This window comes from Nestor notabilis, unplaced genomic scaffold, assembly GCF_000696875.1.
Source record: "Nestor notabilis isolate BGI_N333 unplaced genomic scaffold, ASM69687v1 scaffold2447, whole genome shotgun sequence".
In the NCBI taxonomy this organism is placed as follows: domain Eukaryota; kingdom Metazoa; phylum Chordata; class Aves; order Psittaciformes; family Psittacidae; genus Nestor; species Nestor notabilis.
Genome location: NW_009934934.1, coordinates 233,003 through 253,128, shown reverse-complemented (window position 1 = coordinate 253,128; position 20,126 = coordinate 233,003). Strand labels below are relative to the sequence as shown.

Sequence of the window (20,126 nt, the reverse complement as noted above, 5' to 3'; positions counted from 1 at the left end):
TTATAGAGGGAGTCTCAGTGCAAGACAAACCATCCTTAAGTAATGTGGAAACTTTATAAAGTGTTCTAACTTAAATTCTGAGCCTCAAGTTAAACATCAGGTTCCTTAAACTGTTTCTTGGTTTGTCAGATGACACTAAAAGAGTGGGATGATACACCCCTTGTCTTCTGATGCACCGCTTTCTTATTCAGATCATGACAATGGTCTTGAAACATTAAAGAAAAACCAAGAACCAACCAATCTACATCAAAAAGGTTAAAAACAATCAGCAATTGACACTGTAAACAGTCCACTGGCAGAAACTAGCTCCCTCTTCTTGAGAGAGCTAGTCTACAAGTGCATGTGGGAGAGGATGTCACATACATTTTAGTGAGGGTGGTTCCCTTTCAGAGCCTCCGTTTTGCACATTCCATGGATATCTCACACCGTAATAAAAGCGGTATTTCAGAACGGGATCTTGGACAAAGGGAACGGACGACTGGCTTTTAGCCTACTGAATGTCTTTAGTGTTGAGCCATGGTTTGCTTACAAAAAAGAGGGATGCCTCTTTACACCTAGAGTAGTAATTTAAACCTGTGAAGACCAGACAGGCCTGCAAAGTGCTTTCCAGGTAGAATGCTCGGTGTGGGGTTTTCCACACCTGCCTTGTACGGATGCAAGAGGCATCACCAGGTGCAATACAATGGAAGATCAACTGTGTTAAAAATGAGCACGTGAGAAGTTTTAACCGAAAACTAATGAAATAACCTATATTAACAGTACTATTTATATCTCTTTTTTATCTTTTTTTTCCAAAGTTTAAATGCTCTTTCTATGCCACTGGAGAAAATGGTTTGAAATGGTTACCCCAAGGGCAATCCTGCTTTTGACGGTCCTACCTGCCCCTGGCTGGGTAATGGTTCAAGTAACAATCCTACTGTTCAAGCAAGCTGAAGTTGGGAAGAATGAAAAAAGGCGTAAACACCACACTAGTGGGGAATTCCACTTTAGCAAATAAGGCCCTCATCCAGAGAAGCACTTATTTTTAAGCATATGAATAGTGCCTTACAGTCCAATGGAACTTCTCTGACACCTGACGCTGAAGATGTGCTGAAATGCTTAGCTGAGCTGGGCCCCAGGTCCTGAAGCAGAACCTGCTTGTATGTGATACTGTACCTTAGCTAATGTAACCTACTGTTGTGACAAGAACCCATATTTTTGGTATTAAACTGAATGACTTCCTTTGCCAGCCTTTTACATGTGTATGTTTTGAAAGACATGAATATCTTGTAAACCTATACTAGTTTTCAATGTGTCTAGTAGCACCTACCTGGTTCTCTCAAACTACCATAGTATATTAACATATTATTGCATTTTTCCACAGATGGGTATGGAGTGAACTGTAAAAACAAGCATGCAACCACATCAATGCAGACTTATTTCTTTAAAATGTCATACTGTATATGATTTATTATGTTAACACTCAACCACATCATATTATTTATGTCTGTATATCTTGAAAAAAAGTGCTGCTTTGATTGACGTCACCCTTTTTTTCTTAGAAATCAACAAGATAAATGTTTCAACAAAAACAATTAAAATACTCTAATATTGTCCTTAAAAGGTTCATACTCTTCTGATAAATAATCTGACACAGCACCTTTGTCTTCCGTTTCACCATACTACGTGATGTCATATTCCAAGCTCTCCCTTACCCACAGAAAAATAAAATCCCAGGAGACAGTCCTTTACAGCAGACCATCATGCTTTTAGGCTTCACAAGTACAGTAACCAGAGAGAAACACTCTTTTGTCAAAGGTGCAAAACTCAGGAGCAAGACCAGCTCCCGCTAGACTCACTTGCATACTCCAGTGTAGAATCATTTCTAAGAGCTGTTACGGCAACCTTTTTGTTTCATTGGAAGAGGATATAAGCCGATGGGCTTACAGTGTTTTGTTGTCATATTTAAGAGCATGTGATTTTTCAGCTGTCAATTACACAAAAAAAGTTCAGAAATAATCCAAACAGAGACTTTCACTGTGGAGCTAAAAGCATGGCAGGAATTCTCTATCATTCACGGTGACATAAGTTTGTACCTCACAAAATGCATAGACAGGAATTTAATATAAAGAATTAGTCCATTTACTGTATACACAAAACATATATCTTTTGTTTTAACACTTCTATTTTTTTTTTCTTTTTTTTCTTTTATTTTTTTTTAATTTTTTCTTTTTTTTTGGCAAACCAACATAGAGAAGCAGCTCTGGAACTGCCAAATTAAAAATTGAGAATTTTAGCAACTCAATAGTATTTTTTAAGGATAGTAATCAAATGTGGTTGTAATTTAAAACCTGAGGCTGTGCACTGGTTGTTAGCTTAAAACTACCTTCCATTTAACATTGTGCTTCCATTGTATAACAAAGAAAAAAATTAACAAGAACTAGAAAAGTTTGCTGCTGAACAGTGCTAGGACATACAGACAAAAAATACTAATACATGTTATCTACTCGGAATACTGATTTGAGTCATATCTAAAGGGATATAATGGACATATTAGAAAATGCTTACTTGTGACTGACTTAGTGACTGCCAAAAAGGTTGAATATGTATCAAATAATGTTTAATTGAATTTATTATATGCACTATATACAGATACTAAAATGCCTTGTGGTTGTGCCCCATGAACACTTCAAATTTGAGTAGGCAGGTGAGTTCATGTGAAGCAAATAAATTATAAAACCAGAAATTACTCAGAAAGTTCTCTAATCTCTGCAATCCCAAAAAGCAGTAAAAGGGCAGGACTAATTTGTTTCAAATGAAGCGCTATTATCTAACTCTGCAGAATCTGTATAGCTATTTAGCATGTTTTCACCACTGAAACATGGCACTGCTGTCAAGGTACCATTTCAAACATAACAAAACAAAGCAAAGCAAAGCAAAGCAAAACAAAACAGAAAAAAAAATCAGTGGACTGCTTTTTTCCACCAAATCCAAGCATACAAGAAACTATACTAAAAAGATTTCGGTTTGTGTTTCCTAGGGCATATGCTTCAAAACCAAGTTGCTCTTTGAATTATAGATAGACATGTATAAAACATTCTTTGTAAACCTCTAATCTTACACTTAACATTTTATGTAAGTAAATTAGGTCCTTACCTAATAGTATTTGTTATGAGTATTGTTCTATGACACACTAGTAGGGACATGATAAAAGAAAACTGAAAAAGAAAGCTGCGTAACATTTAAAAATGTAGAAAACTTGGATTAAGATGATGATTAACATTGTTAAGGCTGTATATTCAAGCACTGTATGTTAAGAGAGCAGTGGATATGAATTTTAGGCAATAAGAAATGTCCTGCTTTACGCATGATACTGTAATTATAGAACGATGATGTCAACAGCTGATTGTTGGCATAAACTGGCTACTTATAGCAGGTATGTGAGTTAATAAAGATAGCAGAAGATGGCAGAAATGAATTCTGAGAAATGATAGCCAGTTTTCTCCAGCAGTCAGCCTGATAAGTAAAACTCCAAGATTCTAGCTCTGCATCTAAATGAAATACTCTTTTTTCTCCTCTGCATTGACTTGGCTGCCTTCTGCATTGATAATGGCTGTGTCGGCATCAGGTGCATCTTCAGCTCCTTTTGCTTCATTTGTTAAATAAGTTCCTATAGGAATCAGTGCAACAGAAAGAAAGAAAGAAAGAAAGAAAGAAAGAAAGAAAAGAAAAAGATTAGGGTTTTTTTCAGCTTTACACTCCATTATAGGAAATACATTTCTAACAGTGCTCCAGTTGCTTCATGATTGGGCAAATATATTTACACAGTCTTAGTGTACCTCATACAGGTATGCTCAACTTTCTAATTTGCCCAAAAAATATTTATAGTATTGATACTGATAGTACATGTCCACAAATTCAAGTATATCCACAATAAATTAATGACAGCTTTTAATAAAGATCCAGGTAGTTTTATTAACAGAACCCACTCGCATCATACTATTACAGGTATTTTTATGCTTAGAATATGAATAAAAAGATATGTGAATAAAAAGAATTGTGTACAATAGTCAATTTTCCCCTTGTGAAAAGCATTATTTAAGTTGGCATAGGACATATAACTTCATTCAGCAAAGTAAAACAAAAAAGACACACACTTCTACCGGCTCATTAAAAAATCTCATGTCTCCCTCACACAGTCCCATCAAATTAAAACCATGCTTATATCAGCTAGCCATATGATTAGCCTATATAAAATGAGATTTGAAGAGTTAATACCAACACTGAGGAGCTAAAAGCATGGCAGGAATTCTCTATTGTTCACAGTGACATAAGTTTGTACTTTAGGGAATCGAATGTGTTTTAACAATAGGTCTAAAAGCCATTTGGAGGTTAAATATTAAGAAATTATTCTGGAATTAACTAGGACAATACAGGAATGTAGAGAAGCTTAGTCAGAAGTCAGCGTCACTTCATCCCTGTTATGTCTAATGGTGGGAGGGATTGAAAATGAAGGGAGTAGAACTCTTAAGGTGAAATCTATGAATACAGCAAAACTTGGCCCAGGAATGAACCCCTTATTCCTGTGGGATCATTGGTAAAAGAGTCACTGATCTGAAATCTCACCACCAGCTTCTGATATTATCTTTTAAATATATGCTTAAAGTATGAAAAATCTTATTCACTCAATATATATACTCTGCTGAATCAAGAAACTACTGAAAACTATGAGATCATATAACTAAATGCCTAGAGCTAAGGGCCAAAGCCAAGGGGCAATCTGACCTCTTAGTCTCTCTAAATCACTGATATATGAGATGACCTTGGATACATAACTAGATGTCCTTTGTCTTAGCCAGTCCACTGGAAAACTGGGCAAAATTCACAACAACTTCACTTGCGACTGGACTGTGAACTGAACCTTCTTGCCTAAATCATTTAGTAGATGGGGGAAGGAGAAAGGGAACAGCACACCCAGGTGAAATCATGACTTGCTTCCAAAAGTGACCGAACTTCCACTAAATCTGTCCTACCTTTATGTCTTGCCAGGTATCGACCAAGGAGAATTATAGAACACAGTGTTACAAAGACAACTACAGCCACTATTCCTCCTATAAGAGCATGGTCAGGTCCGGTCTGTCCAGCCAAAGCATTTGGATCTAGAAGGAGAAACAAAAAACAAAAGTTGTCCTGCACAGTCAAAAATTGTTAGGAAAATTCACAGTACCAAATCTTATACTGATTGCCCTGAAAACAGGGCATTTCCCTCTTCAATATTCAGCAAGGTTATTCCCAATTTTACTACCAGTATCTTACCAAAAACATAGTGCTGCTTGTATGCCCAGATTGTTAAAGCCCTGAGGACATCATGGTTATGAAAAATATTACCTTATTCTTCTTTGGCAGAGGTTATTAAATGGGAAAGGTTTCTGGTTTTGTCCTCATCATTTTACAACTGAAAACCTGGCCACAGCTATTTATAGCAGGAAAAACAAGGAACTGAGAACTGGGGATCAGATAGCATCAGCAGAATAGTGTCTGCATAATACATAATTTATAGAATTGATTCTCAGTGGGGAACCCTTATATATTCTCTTCCTCTCATTCCTCTCCTATTGCACCAGAAATGAAAAGGCAGATAAAGTGCAGCCGCGCCAACTTCCTCTGCACATGGCAAAGTCTGCATGAACTTGGTCAGATAAAGGTATCAGGCAACCTGAAAGATCATCATTCAGTCTCAAGCGTCTGTTTCTGAATTTACTTAGAATACTCAATTAACACCAACTTGAGCAAACTGAAACAGATATAACAATGTATTAACAGGCTCATTGTACGAGCTCTAGGCACAGTGTAAGGAATACTGCCAGATTCTGTGCTGGTCATTTGCCTGTTCTGTTGCCTGGTGCTTCACAAAAGTTGCAAAGAGACAACCATGGGAAATGGCACTACTTAGGCGTGAGTAATTCTTTGGAGCTTTTGAACAATGAACCATCAACCTGTGACTGTTGACTCACCTGCAATATGAAAAAGAAGGTAAAAATTCAATCTCAGGATTATGCCAAGATCTCTATTTTAATGAAAATGCCTCTGCTACGAAATAATAGTAATTCTCTGAAGATGTTATTGGCATGTACTGTATGTTGCAATCAGTCTCTCTGCTTCAAGGGCATATCCCTTGTAGGAGCTGTTTATATTCTACGAATAGGTTGCAAACAACTTCTTTGCTTTGCAAAAGGGAAAGGCAGGAAAAATATTTACATGGAAAAGAGGGCAAGCCTGTAAAGATGATAGAAGGGTCTGTTAATGCCAAGGAGGTGTGATTCCATAATACCATAATTGCTTTCTGCTGACCAAGATCATTCTATAACAGTAAGATGTATAGATGTATCTACATACACATAAAGTGTACATAACTATAATGTTACAGAGATGAAATAAAAGAACCATATTTTCTCCCCCCTTTAGTAAACTGTCAGGCATGCTGAAACTACACTTTCAGGTTTGCTGGAGCACAGAATGGTATGGCCACTGTTACAGATACAGTTCTGCTCTTAAGTCAGTGAATCCACCAGGCATGGCTTTGTCACTTACTGCTGGCTTGCTGAGCTCCCAAATCTTTCTCTTACGGCTGCTAAGAGGACTTTGGGGAAGCTGCCACAGCACTTCTGTGGACATGATGGCAAAAAGTAGTTATCGGCCTCAAAAAAGCTAGAAACACCTTATAAAGTCATGAAATCAGCTGTGCCTCCACTCTCCTCTGCCTCCATGAACCTCCTGGCCTAGTGCTACTATTGGTGGCACTACCCTGACTACACAGAATCAGTCCAAGGGGACATCAGCTCTATTTTGGTTATTAAAAATGATCCTGAATTCCGTGTGCCAGCAGCCTCACTGAGAAAAGCAAGACAGTTGAAGTCCTACCTCCCCAAAATAAGAGCCTTTCAGAATCTTTGCTTTCTGAGGGGACTAAGGAGGAGGCGACAGCTTGCTGCAGGATTGTCAGCCTGCTTGAACTGTATAGTAAATTCCTCCTTTTGTGGTGCCTGTGTAGCAATGTTGCTGCAAACCTCCTACCCCCCTGCAGCAAACAGGTAGCACCCATTTGGGCTCTAAGGAACATTCATGTCCCCAGGTGCTGCATGTGACCTGCAGGAGATGCTCTTCCCCAGCGCTGGGCCAGGAGCAGCATGAACATGTTTTCCCACTAACTGCTAACTCCTGGTAGCATACTAACAGTAAAATTAAAGAATGAAAGGAGATATTTAAAGGGATAACATATGTCCTGATGCAGAGTATAATCCATAGAAGGGTTACTACAGCACTTTATCTAGAGATGTTTTTTGAAAAGCTGATTGTAGTGTACAGCCTTAGCTCAACACCCAGATTTACAATGTATATCCTCTGTGTGTGAGCTTAAATAAAGGGTATGGATAAAAATCCTCACAATACACTGAGATGACTATGCCTCTCTGTTTCCATCCTCAGGTGATTTCCTATATATAGATACTCCTCCTCTGACATATCTGATGTGCCTGCATGAAACGCCCTAAAGCCAGCATAAATATAAGGTTCCCACCTATCAGTGTGGAATAATGAGACTCTATTGATGCTATAGGTTGAAACTTTTAACTTCCAAATTAAGTTATGTTTTCACTGGAATGCAAAGGAAGTATTGTGTTTCTGCTATAATCTTCTAACATTGGCATCAAAGCCAGATTAGATTGGTAAGTATCACTAGAAAAGTCTGTCCCTAAAAATACTTGTACATGACAACATTCCCATTACATTACCAGTGAACAATTAATTCATTAGAAAGGAAAGGATGGAGAATAAGGAAGAGATGGAAAGAAAGGAAATAAAGAAGGAACCTCAAAAGTGGCCAACATTTCCTTGGGGAACAAGCATTCTTTCATCTCAAAATGAGAATCTGTATAACATAAACAATATTCTGAACTGGAAGGGCACCTCATAGAAATAGTCTCCTCATAGAAAAATAATGTTAGCATTAAATATAAATATGCTCCACATTACGCATACAGAGAAATGCACTATACTTTTGCCTTTCATGAAATGACCTAAACCCCATGAGTGAATTACGGATCTGGGGCTATCTATCATCTTATAAATAATTACTATATCAAAATGTGCCTGAACAGTATCTGAAAAATAGAAACAAAGGGGTTTGGAAACCATGCCATTTTGTATCTTAGGTATTTATACAGTGGACATGTACAATTAATTGTCCAAGTGGTCTGGGCATTTCTACTAACAACTCTCATTAAAGTTCCTGAAAATGCTAACTGTGTATTTGGGCATCGATCACTCCATAGTTTGCTTTCCAAAAAATAGAACAGTAGTGAACTGCTTTTAAATACCCATTATAAGCTTCATGGGCTTTACCAGGTAAACCCTACCCTGCCTCACAGAACTCCAGCAAATGAAATCTTAAGTATGCAACTGTGCAATAAATACTTATAATCTGTTTCCATTAGGAAAAAAAACAAATTACTCTGTTCCTGTTTTAAGTATAACCTGCTTTTCACTGCATGAGCAAAGGCAGCTATAGTAGCCACAGCCTAAAACAGTGACATTAAAATTTTGGTAACAGATCTTCTTCAAAGATCAGTTCTTTTCCTGTTTATTTAATCCTTTGATGAGACTAAGGAAATCTTAGAGCAAGCTAATGACACAAGAGCACATTCTCTTCTGTTTTTGTCCTAAATTTAGGAAGCCAAAATACTGATTGCTGATGCTGTGAGGTTGTGCCCATTTTCATCTTCTGGGATTTGTCCGTTTCTATTTGCTCACAAACCTACAGAAATATCAAAGTGACTAAGAGGAAAACAACTGTATCATTCACTGAGAAATGAAATACATCAGGTAAATCCTAGACCTATTCAGTAAGTAGATAAGTGCTTTTTGTGACCTGCTGCCACAAAGTTTCAGTGTAAAATATTTTTGTATGCATTCATATGCTAGCTAGGCAGAGAAATTTTGGAAACAGCGTTTCATGCTTTTGCATAAAGTATATGTTAATTATTAATCTAATTTCACTTTCTTCCTGCATAAGTTCCCTTCTTATTTATGCATAGTTGGCTTGACTGAGCAGGCTGCAGGAAAGGGTCAGATAACCCTTTCCTGAGCAAAGGGAGAACAAGCACGCTTGTGTATGCTGAAATGGCATATTTTGGGTAATATATGCTTAAGTAGCCCCCTTTACTGAAGACCTTTATTAACATGCATTTTCGGCTCAGATGTTGAAATTTTTATAAAATCACTCTAAGCATGAGTTGTACCCAGGTTTTAGGCATTCAAAATCATAATTTGTTTTGACTGTTTCTACTAAAAGACAAATTGGAACTAAAGGTCCTGATTTGCTGTGGAGCTTAAACAACATTCACAAAACGAAGACATATTAAGCAGATGTATTATTCATAAATTACCATTCCTTAAGGCTGCAAAAAGAACAGGGATGTCCTGTTTCTCAGGCAAGTACTGAAACCACCAGGCTAGAGTCACTTTAACTGATTTCATGAATAATCTATTCCAGACGCAAAATAGAATCACTCCAGCAAGGGATCCTGGGGCATGGCTCCATATTACAATTTCTGTGGCAGAAAAATCTCTTCAAGTGACCCCTACTTCTTTCCCCATATTCAGGGATTTCTTATCATCCTCAGTACTACTTGCCAATACTTCATACTTCTGCAAAAGCCACTGTTTGAAGAGCATAGATCAAAACCAAATCAGTGAAGGAATGTGCATTTCAGGGTGGGGGAACCCCAAAGGCACAATACTTGAATAAATTACTCTGTCATATTTGAAAGGCTGTTGAATTGTTGCAGATGAGGACAGGGTGAAACCGAGTGGTGAGAGCCGGTGAACATCCTGGAGAAAAGCTAGAAAGGAACCACAGGTCATGAGACATCTAAATCTGCACTACTTTTAAATGTCTTACCCAGAGGAGAGCAAACTGCAAACACTATGGGAAGCAAGTTGTTTTGGGTTTTGAGAAGTTTACTAGTGAATGTAAGTTAAACTAGAAACATTACTCATTGAAATTTCTCTGCATTTCAGCTTCATTTCCTAAGGAGGCATAGCTTGGGTGATCACGCTCTTACACTCTGTCCAAATTATGTCGGATCCACTGCAACAAATCTTAAAAGCCAGTAAGGATCTCAAGATTCTTGTTTTCCTGTAACTAGCCTGAGAGAACAGGTTGCTGCAGGAGCTCAGACCTTATTAGATATCAGATAACCTATAGGAAGGATGCCTTTAGAAAAGCCTGAATAGAGAGAAAAGCCTCAGTCAAAATCTATGCCCAAGAATTAACTTCTTATTGGAGCTTCCTCTCCAGTGCAAGTACTTCGGTGTCCGATATGGCACAGATCCTGTTTGAAGCTTTTCACATGGTTAGGTGGTATTTGTAATATATAAGTCCTTCCCACCTGATCTTTTTCCCTTCCCTCCATACCCACTCTTCCTGCTTCTCTTTCTTCCTGTCTAATAATGGGTCAGCTCACACTGCAGTATTTGTATAATTCAGTTAAAAAGGCAGTCAACCATGAGGCACAATCTCACTGGAAACCAGAGAAGATTTCTTCCTGCAGCTTATGGAACAAACTTGGTTTTAAAAATGTATTTAGGCTAATGTAATTGGCCAGACTTAGCCATAGGGTCCATATAGTTTTTAACTGTTCCACAATTATAAGTCTTGGGGGAAAAAAAAACAACATTAAAAAGAACCCCAAACCAAACCTCAATGACTTTGGACAAACATCAGTAGGAAAAAAGACTAAACCAGGAATTTACTCACAATATGCATAGGAGGTAGGGCTGAAGCCCTGATAGCTGACAAGGTATTTGCTTTAGGAAAAGTGGCAGTAGTGCTGTCTGTGATAAATGCCAGTAAGTAGAATTTACCCATTTTAGCATCTTAATTTGGGCACCCCAGAGTTCAATTTCCCTTGCCTGGCCTGAAGTGCTGAAACAGGTACTTTTAATCTCCTTTTGTAATATGCTGCTAACCACTAAAGTACATGTACATGAAACTTGTAAAAAAGTATTGTTAAGGGGCAAAAGAAAGTTTCAGAACCTTAATTTAAATTGCAAAAAGTAGCTGCCCAAAGGGGCTGGTTATGAAATTTGTTGAAAATGTATTTTGTTATTAACCAATTTTGAACTTAAATGTGCCAAGCTTCTTTTTCCTTCAGTGCCTGAAGCAAAGAAGAACAAAACAGTGTACTAATATACAGCATATATAAACTGCTATTTTAATGGTAGAACATCACCAGCCACAGAAAAGACAGGCGGGAAAAAAGTTTACTTGTATATCTTCAAAGAAATTGATAGCCTTTTCTTCCCATGTTACTGAAGTAGCGCATTTGGCCCATTTTGCCTCTGAGTGGTTTTTTTCCACAGTACTGAATTATATATACATTCCTACTAAGAAGAACCCACATCCCAGAAGGATTAAAGTCCCACACTAATATTTCACAGCTGAACCTACAGATCCTTTTGAACATGTTGTGTTGTTCTCATGAATCTAAGACTTCTTTCAGTGGAGAGAAAAACCCAAATGTCTTCTGATGTGTGTTTATAAGTAGGTGGATGTTGTCAAAGGTAAGTAAGAGCATTACCCATACCTATTTATTTTGCAAATGTATTTTTGCCATGCTAGTAAGAGACCTCTATGCCTACAATGTTAAGACAAAAGGTTCAACAATACTTCTTGGGGTCCTTAGAGCCTCGTTCCAGATTTTGTGCTCTGTGCCATTGACACAGGGATTTTTTCGTTTGTTATGTTTTTGGGTTTTGTTTTAGCTTGGGTTAGGTTTTGGTTTTTTTCTTAATGCTGCTTTAAGAGCTCCAGCTTCCTGAAGGGAACAGTTCCCCTAATTAGAGCACATAAAAGACTTTTCTTATTGACAACATTATATTTTTGTCTATCAATAAACTCATTAATTGCTTCAGACTCTGTCTTATGAAAAAAGAACTAAAATCTCCAAGTTTTTGCCTTCATCTACTCTGTGGAGGATAATTAAGTCAATTCAGTGTTTGAAGAAATATTTGCAGCCTGTCCAGCTCTAAATTCTGGCTACAGGAGGCTGTAGGGGAAGAGACAACTGGCACAGATGACTCTAGAATTTCCCTGTTAAGTTTCTTTCCCTGAATGAGTCAACTGTGGGCTGCAGCAACAGGCAGGTGATGCCTTAACTCTGCTTTCAGCCTTTTAATTTCCATCTACTTGTGAAGTTCCAGAATGCTCAGTGCCTCTATTGCAGAAAACAAAAACTTCGGCCTATTAGACAGTAAAATAAGAGAAAAAGGAAGAACCCATCCTTATGCAGAAAATCAAGATGCATTGTTTGCTATTTTGTGAGAAAAACCACATTTCATAAGCACCATCTTTCTTCTGATGACTTTCCATTAACAAATATAGGAGAATTCCTGCTCTTCTTTGTTTTGTTAATCAAAACAAGGACAGGCACCAGCTGGAGTAGGTGTGTGTGTGCGCACAACTCCTTTTCCTGTCATCAGAAGTTAATTATCTATAAAAATAACAAACCATTCTCTAATTAACACAGAGACTGGAGATGTCATTATACTTTCCTGCTTCCTTCCTTGTAATACCTTATAATCGTGGCTTTTGGTCACTTCCTACAGACTTCAGTTTGCTCGAGAGAATACGAACATGATTGTGTGGGAAGGGAGTGCTGAGCAGTTTTCTGAGCGTAGGCATCTACTGCTGCCTGCTGTCACAGGAGTTGGGGCCAGGCACCCAGATGGTCTCTGGAAGTCTTATCTTTCACATACCAAGAGAAAGCAACATATTATCACCACAAATACACGCCATGAACTATGATGATATTGCTAAGAGAGTAATTGCTCAAAGCATTTAAGAAAGTTATTCCGCTAACCTTAAGGGAGTCCCAATAGCTTAACCCTATTAGAAAGAAGTACAAATGTTTCCACTGTGACTTTTCTGCCACTTTGTTTTTATGCTATCTTTTATATAATCTCCCTTACAGATTGCCTCTCAGAGCTCATCAGTACCACCGCAGAGCTCAAATAATAAATAGTACCTCAAGTCAGCAGTGCAAGAAAGACATGCTTTCAGCTGAGAAATGGTATGAAACAAATGGAGAGGTTCTGTGAAGTGTAGAGATAGAAACAAAGCTGTTCTTGATGGTAGAAGCTAGCGAGGAGGAGGTTTTCTCACCAGTAAAGCAGAGTCACAGACATAAAGTTAGCCAAGAACATGTATGGTTCTGTAAGAATGAGAGTAGCAGTAACAGATTCACAGTTGCACAAGATACACTGTACTGAATATGTTCATGAGAATTTTAAAACCAAGAAGGGCAGCTTTAATTTAATTGAAGATCAGCTCTAATTAAAACTTACTCTGTGGTGGAAGAAAACCTATTGTTCAAATGAATTCTTTATGCTTGTCATACTAATTTTTTCTTACCAAATCAGATTAGAATAATTATAAGCCTATAACGACATCAAAACACCCCAGTAAACCAGCCACTTACAGCCAGAATCTGACACCTTATTCATGCTGAATAGCAATTTAATCTGTCATGGGACTTCTCAGTATGAGTAATTGGAACAGAATTTCCTCTTTGGCAGCTAATAGCATATTTTGTCTGTCAATATATTTCTAGAAGATTAGTCAGGCATACTTGTGGTTAGGGTAACCGATCCAAAAGAGGCTGTTGACTAACCCAGCTCATCTCAGAAACAGAGATAGGAGAGACATTAGCAGAGACAGTCTGCTGTAATGCACAGAGTAACAGAAGAGCAAATTATTGATAGGAAGGTGAGGATCCCTGTTAATATGTGAGGCATTTTTTATAGCTGTTTTAATTAGGGCATAAAATCTCATGTAAATTCTTTGGGACGGTGGCAATACCCATTAGCAAAGTTTCTGTCCAAGCAATAAAACTACTTTCAATTTGTTTGAATTTTTGCCCATGGTTTAATTGAATGCTATCCATTCTTTATGCCAACTCTGTACTAATGGAAATGACAATATTTTCCCCATTTAATAATGACATGCTTGATGGAATTCAATATCTTAACCAAATTCTCCTCTGGGAACATTAAGACTGTTGTTTTCAGATGCCTTAAAGTTAAATACCATCCTGCTATTAACAGGAGACAGTTGCTCTTAATGCCATTGATTGGTAATGGATTTGCTAAGTGTAAGGTTGATCTTTGCATTCCTAAAGGCTTTTTGTATTCATAGAAAAATAAAGCTACACAGCTTTTGGTTTATGGACCTATTTTTTTTAACTCAGCAGCACGCATTCATTTCCAGCAGCACTCATGATCTCTGTTGTCAGCACCTCTAGCTGCAACACATCCAGCTTCTACCAAGGGGGGCTCATCCACACCAGTTTGCAACTGACAGATCCATTTCCCATCTTCTCTTGAGACAGCAACGAGGGCTGAAAAAATCAGAGGTCCACTGTAATTACTATGTATATTTCAGATTAAATAAATGTGATAAAAGCCTCCATCTGGCTGTTGATCAAACGTGCAGAGGCAGGCTGATTTTCAGTGACATATTACAATATGTCTCTTGTAACAGTCCCTAATGCCATCCTGTAAATTACTTACATTTGGGATTACTTGACTACGGCAGACAGAAATATTACTCACTGTTTAAGTGCTGCCTACTGGGAGCATGGGAGACCTGGTCTAATCTTGAAGTTGTTAAGCAAGGCATTAAGAAATAATGGGGCCATGTTTATTTTACTAAATGCCGATTGTGCTCACGCTATTTGAAGATGGTAAACCCAATTTAATAGCAGCCTGAGCCTGTTCCTGATGCTGGGAAGCTGTAAAAACCTAACACTGGGGAAATAAGTATAAGTGGTGTGCTGGAACAGTTCTTAAGAAGAACTTTAAAAATCAGAAAAGTCCTACAACATATGTCAATAGTTCCAAATTATACTCTATCTGTTGAAAAAACGTAGGCTTCTCTCTGAGCAGAAATTCAGTTTCAGGGCTTTTCATTAAAGAAAAATCCCAACCAACTACCCAAAAAAGAAACAATAGAAATTTCGAAGGAAAAGCAGAAAGAGATGCTGCCATTTCTCCATTTACTTTATACCTCTCCTTCTAGTGGTGCTTGCAATAAGTGGAGAATCAAAATTTACTACATTACTAAAGGTATTTTGAAAAAATCATGGTAAGAAAGAAAGGCTACAGAAAAAATGCGTGTGGGATATTCACAGAGCAACTAATCGTGGTTAGAAGGGCTGTTCTTATCATATACAGTTCCTTGAGGTTTACAACTCACAGAACAAGAACAGAATTAATCCACATCTCAAAATACCAGTGCTGCTTTTTTAAGAAATATAAACTATGGATATTTCTGGACTATCACATCAAATTTTACTTTGTTGAACATTCATTCTGGCTGGAACTTATACCAGGACACCCTGCGTAAATGAAGGTGCTGCCCAGAAAGGAAGCTTTGGGCCTTTAAATTCTGATTGTAAAGCCCAGCAGAAAGCCCTTGTTGCTCTACAGCTCTTAAAAGGACAGCATCTTTGTACTACAGCAGTTAAAATTGGTTTCCTTCTAGCCATTGGTCTGGAAAATCTTCTTGGATGTCCTCCTGAGCTTAAAAAACATCTTACGGCATTTTTTTCTCCAGAAATATTCTGCTCGTCTCCTATTTCATCACTCCAAGAAGTAACTTTCCCTTCTTTTACCTGTTCAGTTCTTATTCTGTTTTAATTGCATGAGATTTTCCATATAATCCCTTCACCCTAAATTGTCTCATTCGCCTACATCACTTGGCATCCACTCTTATTTAAGTGAAGCGGCTCATTAAATGACATTTCCTCTTAAAAGGCCTCTAAAACCTTAGTCTTCTCTTTAGGAAAGCATGAAGACAAAATGTGAAAGCAGAAAACAGCATTTCAAACAAAGCTGGAATTAATACGACTCTTCCAAATGCTACTGCTAAGCAAGTCTTCTTTATGTCTTTTCTTCTTCCCTTCCTTCCTTCCTAGTAAGCCTGTTCCCTTTACATTATAGCCATATGTAAGACATGATGTTTCTCTCTGAAGTATTCTGCATGCTTAAACTGATTAAAAATAAAAATGCACTTCAAGAATTTGGTTCTGATCATTATGACGTTCTGTTCAATGCAGAGGCTTTTGTTAGTCAGCAAAATGTTAGTTATGACTATCTCACTATCACCTATAACAATATCATTCCCAACATGAAGCTAGCCGATATTACATCCAGCTGAAAAAGACAGATTCTTTCTGAAAGCACATGAGGCCAAATGTGGATATTTTAAGCTTTCTGGTGTTGCAGACCTTAATTCAGTAAAACAAGTAACTAAGCAACAAATGGGATTTAAAACAAGATTAAGTACTTTTGTTGAGTTGGAACTGGAGTGTTAGATCCCTGCTTCAGCTTACAAGACCCTGCCCACCAAAAGAGACTCAGATAAACTAAAGAAGGAGCTAGGGCTCCTTTAGTTGTGAGAAGCACTGGTTTTAGCTTTCCTTGCCCTCTGGAAAACTTTAGCAAGCTGCTCCTCCTCCTGTGAAGGTGAGATTCATGAATTCAGAGCCCATTATGACAGCTTCTCTCTGACACCAGCATGTCTGGATCTGGCGCCAGAAGCAGCGGTGAGCCCGTGGCGCTGGGCAGTGCATAATCAGAAAGTCCCCCTTGCTGGTAGCAGCATCTCATCAAAGCGCTGCTCTTGTCACCTGGGCCAAGGAGGCAGCATGTGGCCTGTTCCTGCAAAATCTATTTCAGTACTTCAGGTAGAAAGGGTTTTTTTACACCTTGCAGTCCAGCAAAATCACAAAAATGTATGCTTGCTCTGCCTAGCAATGACTTATTCTGATCACAGCAATATGTAAGGCCTAAGGGTTGGGAAGGTGTCCCTCCAGGACTCCATGCTGGTGACACGCAGGTTAGTTTTTCCAGGGATAAGCATGGAAATCAGGTTTAAATTCTTGCCACACAACACATACCTGGGTGTGTGCTCAGGTAAAGTGTTTTCTTTATCTGTGCCTCAATTCCTCTAAAATAAATTGAGAGTTATGAAGAATGAATGATTTTGACTCATAGAATGACTCATAGAACAATGAATGATTTTGAGATACCATGGCAGTTGGGTTAAGGCAGGTACTTTGCTTGTCCTCACAACCAATATTTTACATAATAACATGTAAAAATATTTGAAATGGACTTTTGTGGGTTTAATTTTTAATAAACTCTTGTTGGATGTATTTTTTTGTTCTTTGGATAAAAGGAAGTTGACCATCTATTATGATGTGCTTGCATAATGAAGAAATTAATAGCTGGATGCCTATCTTCCCAAGAGACGAGACTGAACAAGATAGCCTTACAAAGCTACATCACTAAAAATAATTCACACCAGGTAATTGATGAAGATAAAAATAAACAGAAATAGGAGAATAAACCAGAAATAAGACTAATCTACTTTCAGATTACAGAAACAAACAGAAAAGTATTAGGGATGTCGTTAAACAGGTCAACATGGATCCCTGGGTTCATAAATAACCTTAAATTTGATATGAGAAGTTGTTCATTGAAGATGTATGTCAGACGACATAAGAAGGTAGCAGAGAATTATTGTTTAAAAAATGAACAGCTATAATCATAGAATCACAGAATCATAGAATAGTTAGGGTTGGAAAGGACCTTAAGATCATCTAGTTCCAACCCCCCTGCCATGAGCAGGGACACCACACACTAAACTATGTTGCCCAAGGCTCTGTCCAACCTGGCCTTGAACACCACCAGGGTTGGAGCATTCACAACTTCCTTGGGCAACCTATTCCAGTGCTTCACCACCCTCACTGTGAAGAACTTCTTCCTTATATCTAACCTAAACTTCCCCTGTTTAAGTTTAAAGCCGTTACCCCTTGTCCTACCACCCTCCTGGCTTCAGTTTTCTCTTTCATCCTGGTAATGTCTACTTTCTCATAAATGCTAATACTTTTTGCATTACAATTAAACTAAGAAAATTATAATTAAAACTTCTTTATATTTAGTGACACTAACTTCCTAAAATCTCAGGGGAGCATTTAAAGGTTAGGCCCTTTATCTGTATGTTAATCAAGTACAATACTACAATTTGGAACTTTAAAATTACATGAAGCAAGTAAACCTGCATGTAGCTGTCAAGGTTTCGGTGAAGAGTATTACAAGGTAATCCTACCGTTTTTGTGACAGCTGAGCAACAAAAGCAAACACAACAATCACAATGAAAGACCCATAAAATGTTATTGGTTTAAAATAACGTGTGTACAGGTACAGTGATTTCTCTTTAAAACTTTCGTAACTGTTCAAGCACATGAACATGTTAGATATTTCAAGGGACATTTGTGCCTTTGCTGCCATGGGGTATAAATGGTTGTATCTTCACCGTACTATAAGCTAGTATAGTTCCAAAAGTTTCCATGGCTCTGCAAATATAAGCCATAATATGATGAATATCACATACGTTATAAAAAAGAGTAGCAAATTCATCCCGTGCAGAGGTCAGCTAGTTAGCGGCTGCCTGCACTCACATACAGTAAAAACCAACAAGATGGTTGGGCACTGGGGCACAGAACGTATGTGGAGATACTGAGAGAATTACTCTTTTTTTAGTCTTAAGAAGAGAAAGCTAAGGGAGGAAACATTATTGCCATCTTCAGCTACTACATGGGAAGGAGAAGAGATGATTGAGCCGGACTCATATTAAAGGTGAGTAGAGATGAGAGTCATTGGACACAAGCTGGAACACTGGCAATTCAAACCAGATATAAAGAAATTCTTTTTCAGCACAAGGAGGGTCAAACACTGGATCAAGTTATCCAGAGATATGCTATGGGTTCTTCATCCTTGGATATACGTAAAACTCACCTGAAGGAAGCCCTAAGCAACCTGATGTACGGTGGTGGCATGGCTCTAAACTGAGCTTGGACCAGATCAACTCCAGAGGTCCCTTGCAACTTATATTATTCTACAATTCTAAGCAATGGGTCATAAGCCACTGAAACAAAGAACACACAGAAAAAAAAATAAAGAGGTTTTCCATATTTTTGTATCTTAAAATGAACAGAGTTAATATTGAACAAGCATCCAGCAGATGGATGCTAGGATCCTACTATTGTTTTAAAATGTACTGCTCTTTCTACATTATTGCCATCATTGTTGTATCCATACTGTCAAAAATTCAACAGGCTCTCCAATTACTTTTCTCCTATTCTAGTAATGGACACACTTGAATCAGGGAGCAGAAGTTCACATAAAACCTTAGAAATTATATTGCAGAAGGCAGCTGTATGCTGGCAGAGGAAAACTCTATGTGATATAAAGGGCCTCGTCTTCCTCTAATATTTCTTTTCCTTGAAATATTTTTTTCCTGTATCTCAAAAACAGGGTCACAGCAGCCATTCTGAAAAAAAGAATTCCATACTAGATTACTTCAGATAACGTTTTACAAAGCCTTATACATAATAAGAATGCCAAAGATCAGCAAATTGTTCCAATGGACTTCCTATCAAATTATGTTTACAATTACTGAGAGGTTAGATTTGCAAGGAAATGAGCTGACATTTCAGCATTCTATGGCAATTACAGTATTTGCAGTCCGAGGATTTCAGTTTTCTGGCCAGCTTGACAAAGCTAGTGCAATTCTGTTTTTCTCAGGTACAGCTAGGTTTATTTATAGCAAGGTCAACTCATTTGAAATCACTCGTATCTCTTTACTCACTAGAGAAATTGTCATGCAAGTAAAAATCTGGATGGGAGTGTTTCTCTGTAATAGCAGGGAGTAAGAACCACCAACCACAGAAATTGCTTTTCTGCCTGTCAGACTTGATATTCAATGCACAAAACATTTCATAGATAAAAATATACTGCAGCTTATCTCCATGTAATAACAGTGAGAACGCATCCTTCAAAGTACACTGCAGGCCCCAAACACGGCAGGGGCTCTGACAGGACTACCACATGGAAGCCCTCATCTAACAATCTGACAACTAAATATATGGTCCAAACATTCTCCACAAACCTGGGGAGATAAAATCCTGCTACAAAAATTCCGATCTGAAATTGCCCTCCACCACCAGCTTCCGTGGGAAAAC

General features: G+C 38.0%; 1 protein-coding gene across 1 annotated transcript in view; it reads right to left on the bottom strand.

The window, feature by feature from the left end:
• Positions 1–1,418: 1,418 nt before the first annotated feature.
• The window catches only part of CADM2 (cell adhesion molecule 2), a gene marked incomplete at its 5' end in the record, with an annotated part of 173,812 nt that continues 155,104 nt past the window's right edge, over positions 1,419–20,126 (bottom strand). The window contains 2 exons of the mRNA XM_010017566.1: positions 1,419–3,649; positions 5,013–5,138. Of these exons, the coding sequence (XP_010015868.1) occupies positions 3,531–3,649; positions 5,013–5,138 (245 nt within the window). The remainder of the gene's footprint in view (positions 3,650–5,012; positions 5,139–20,126) is intronic.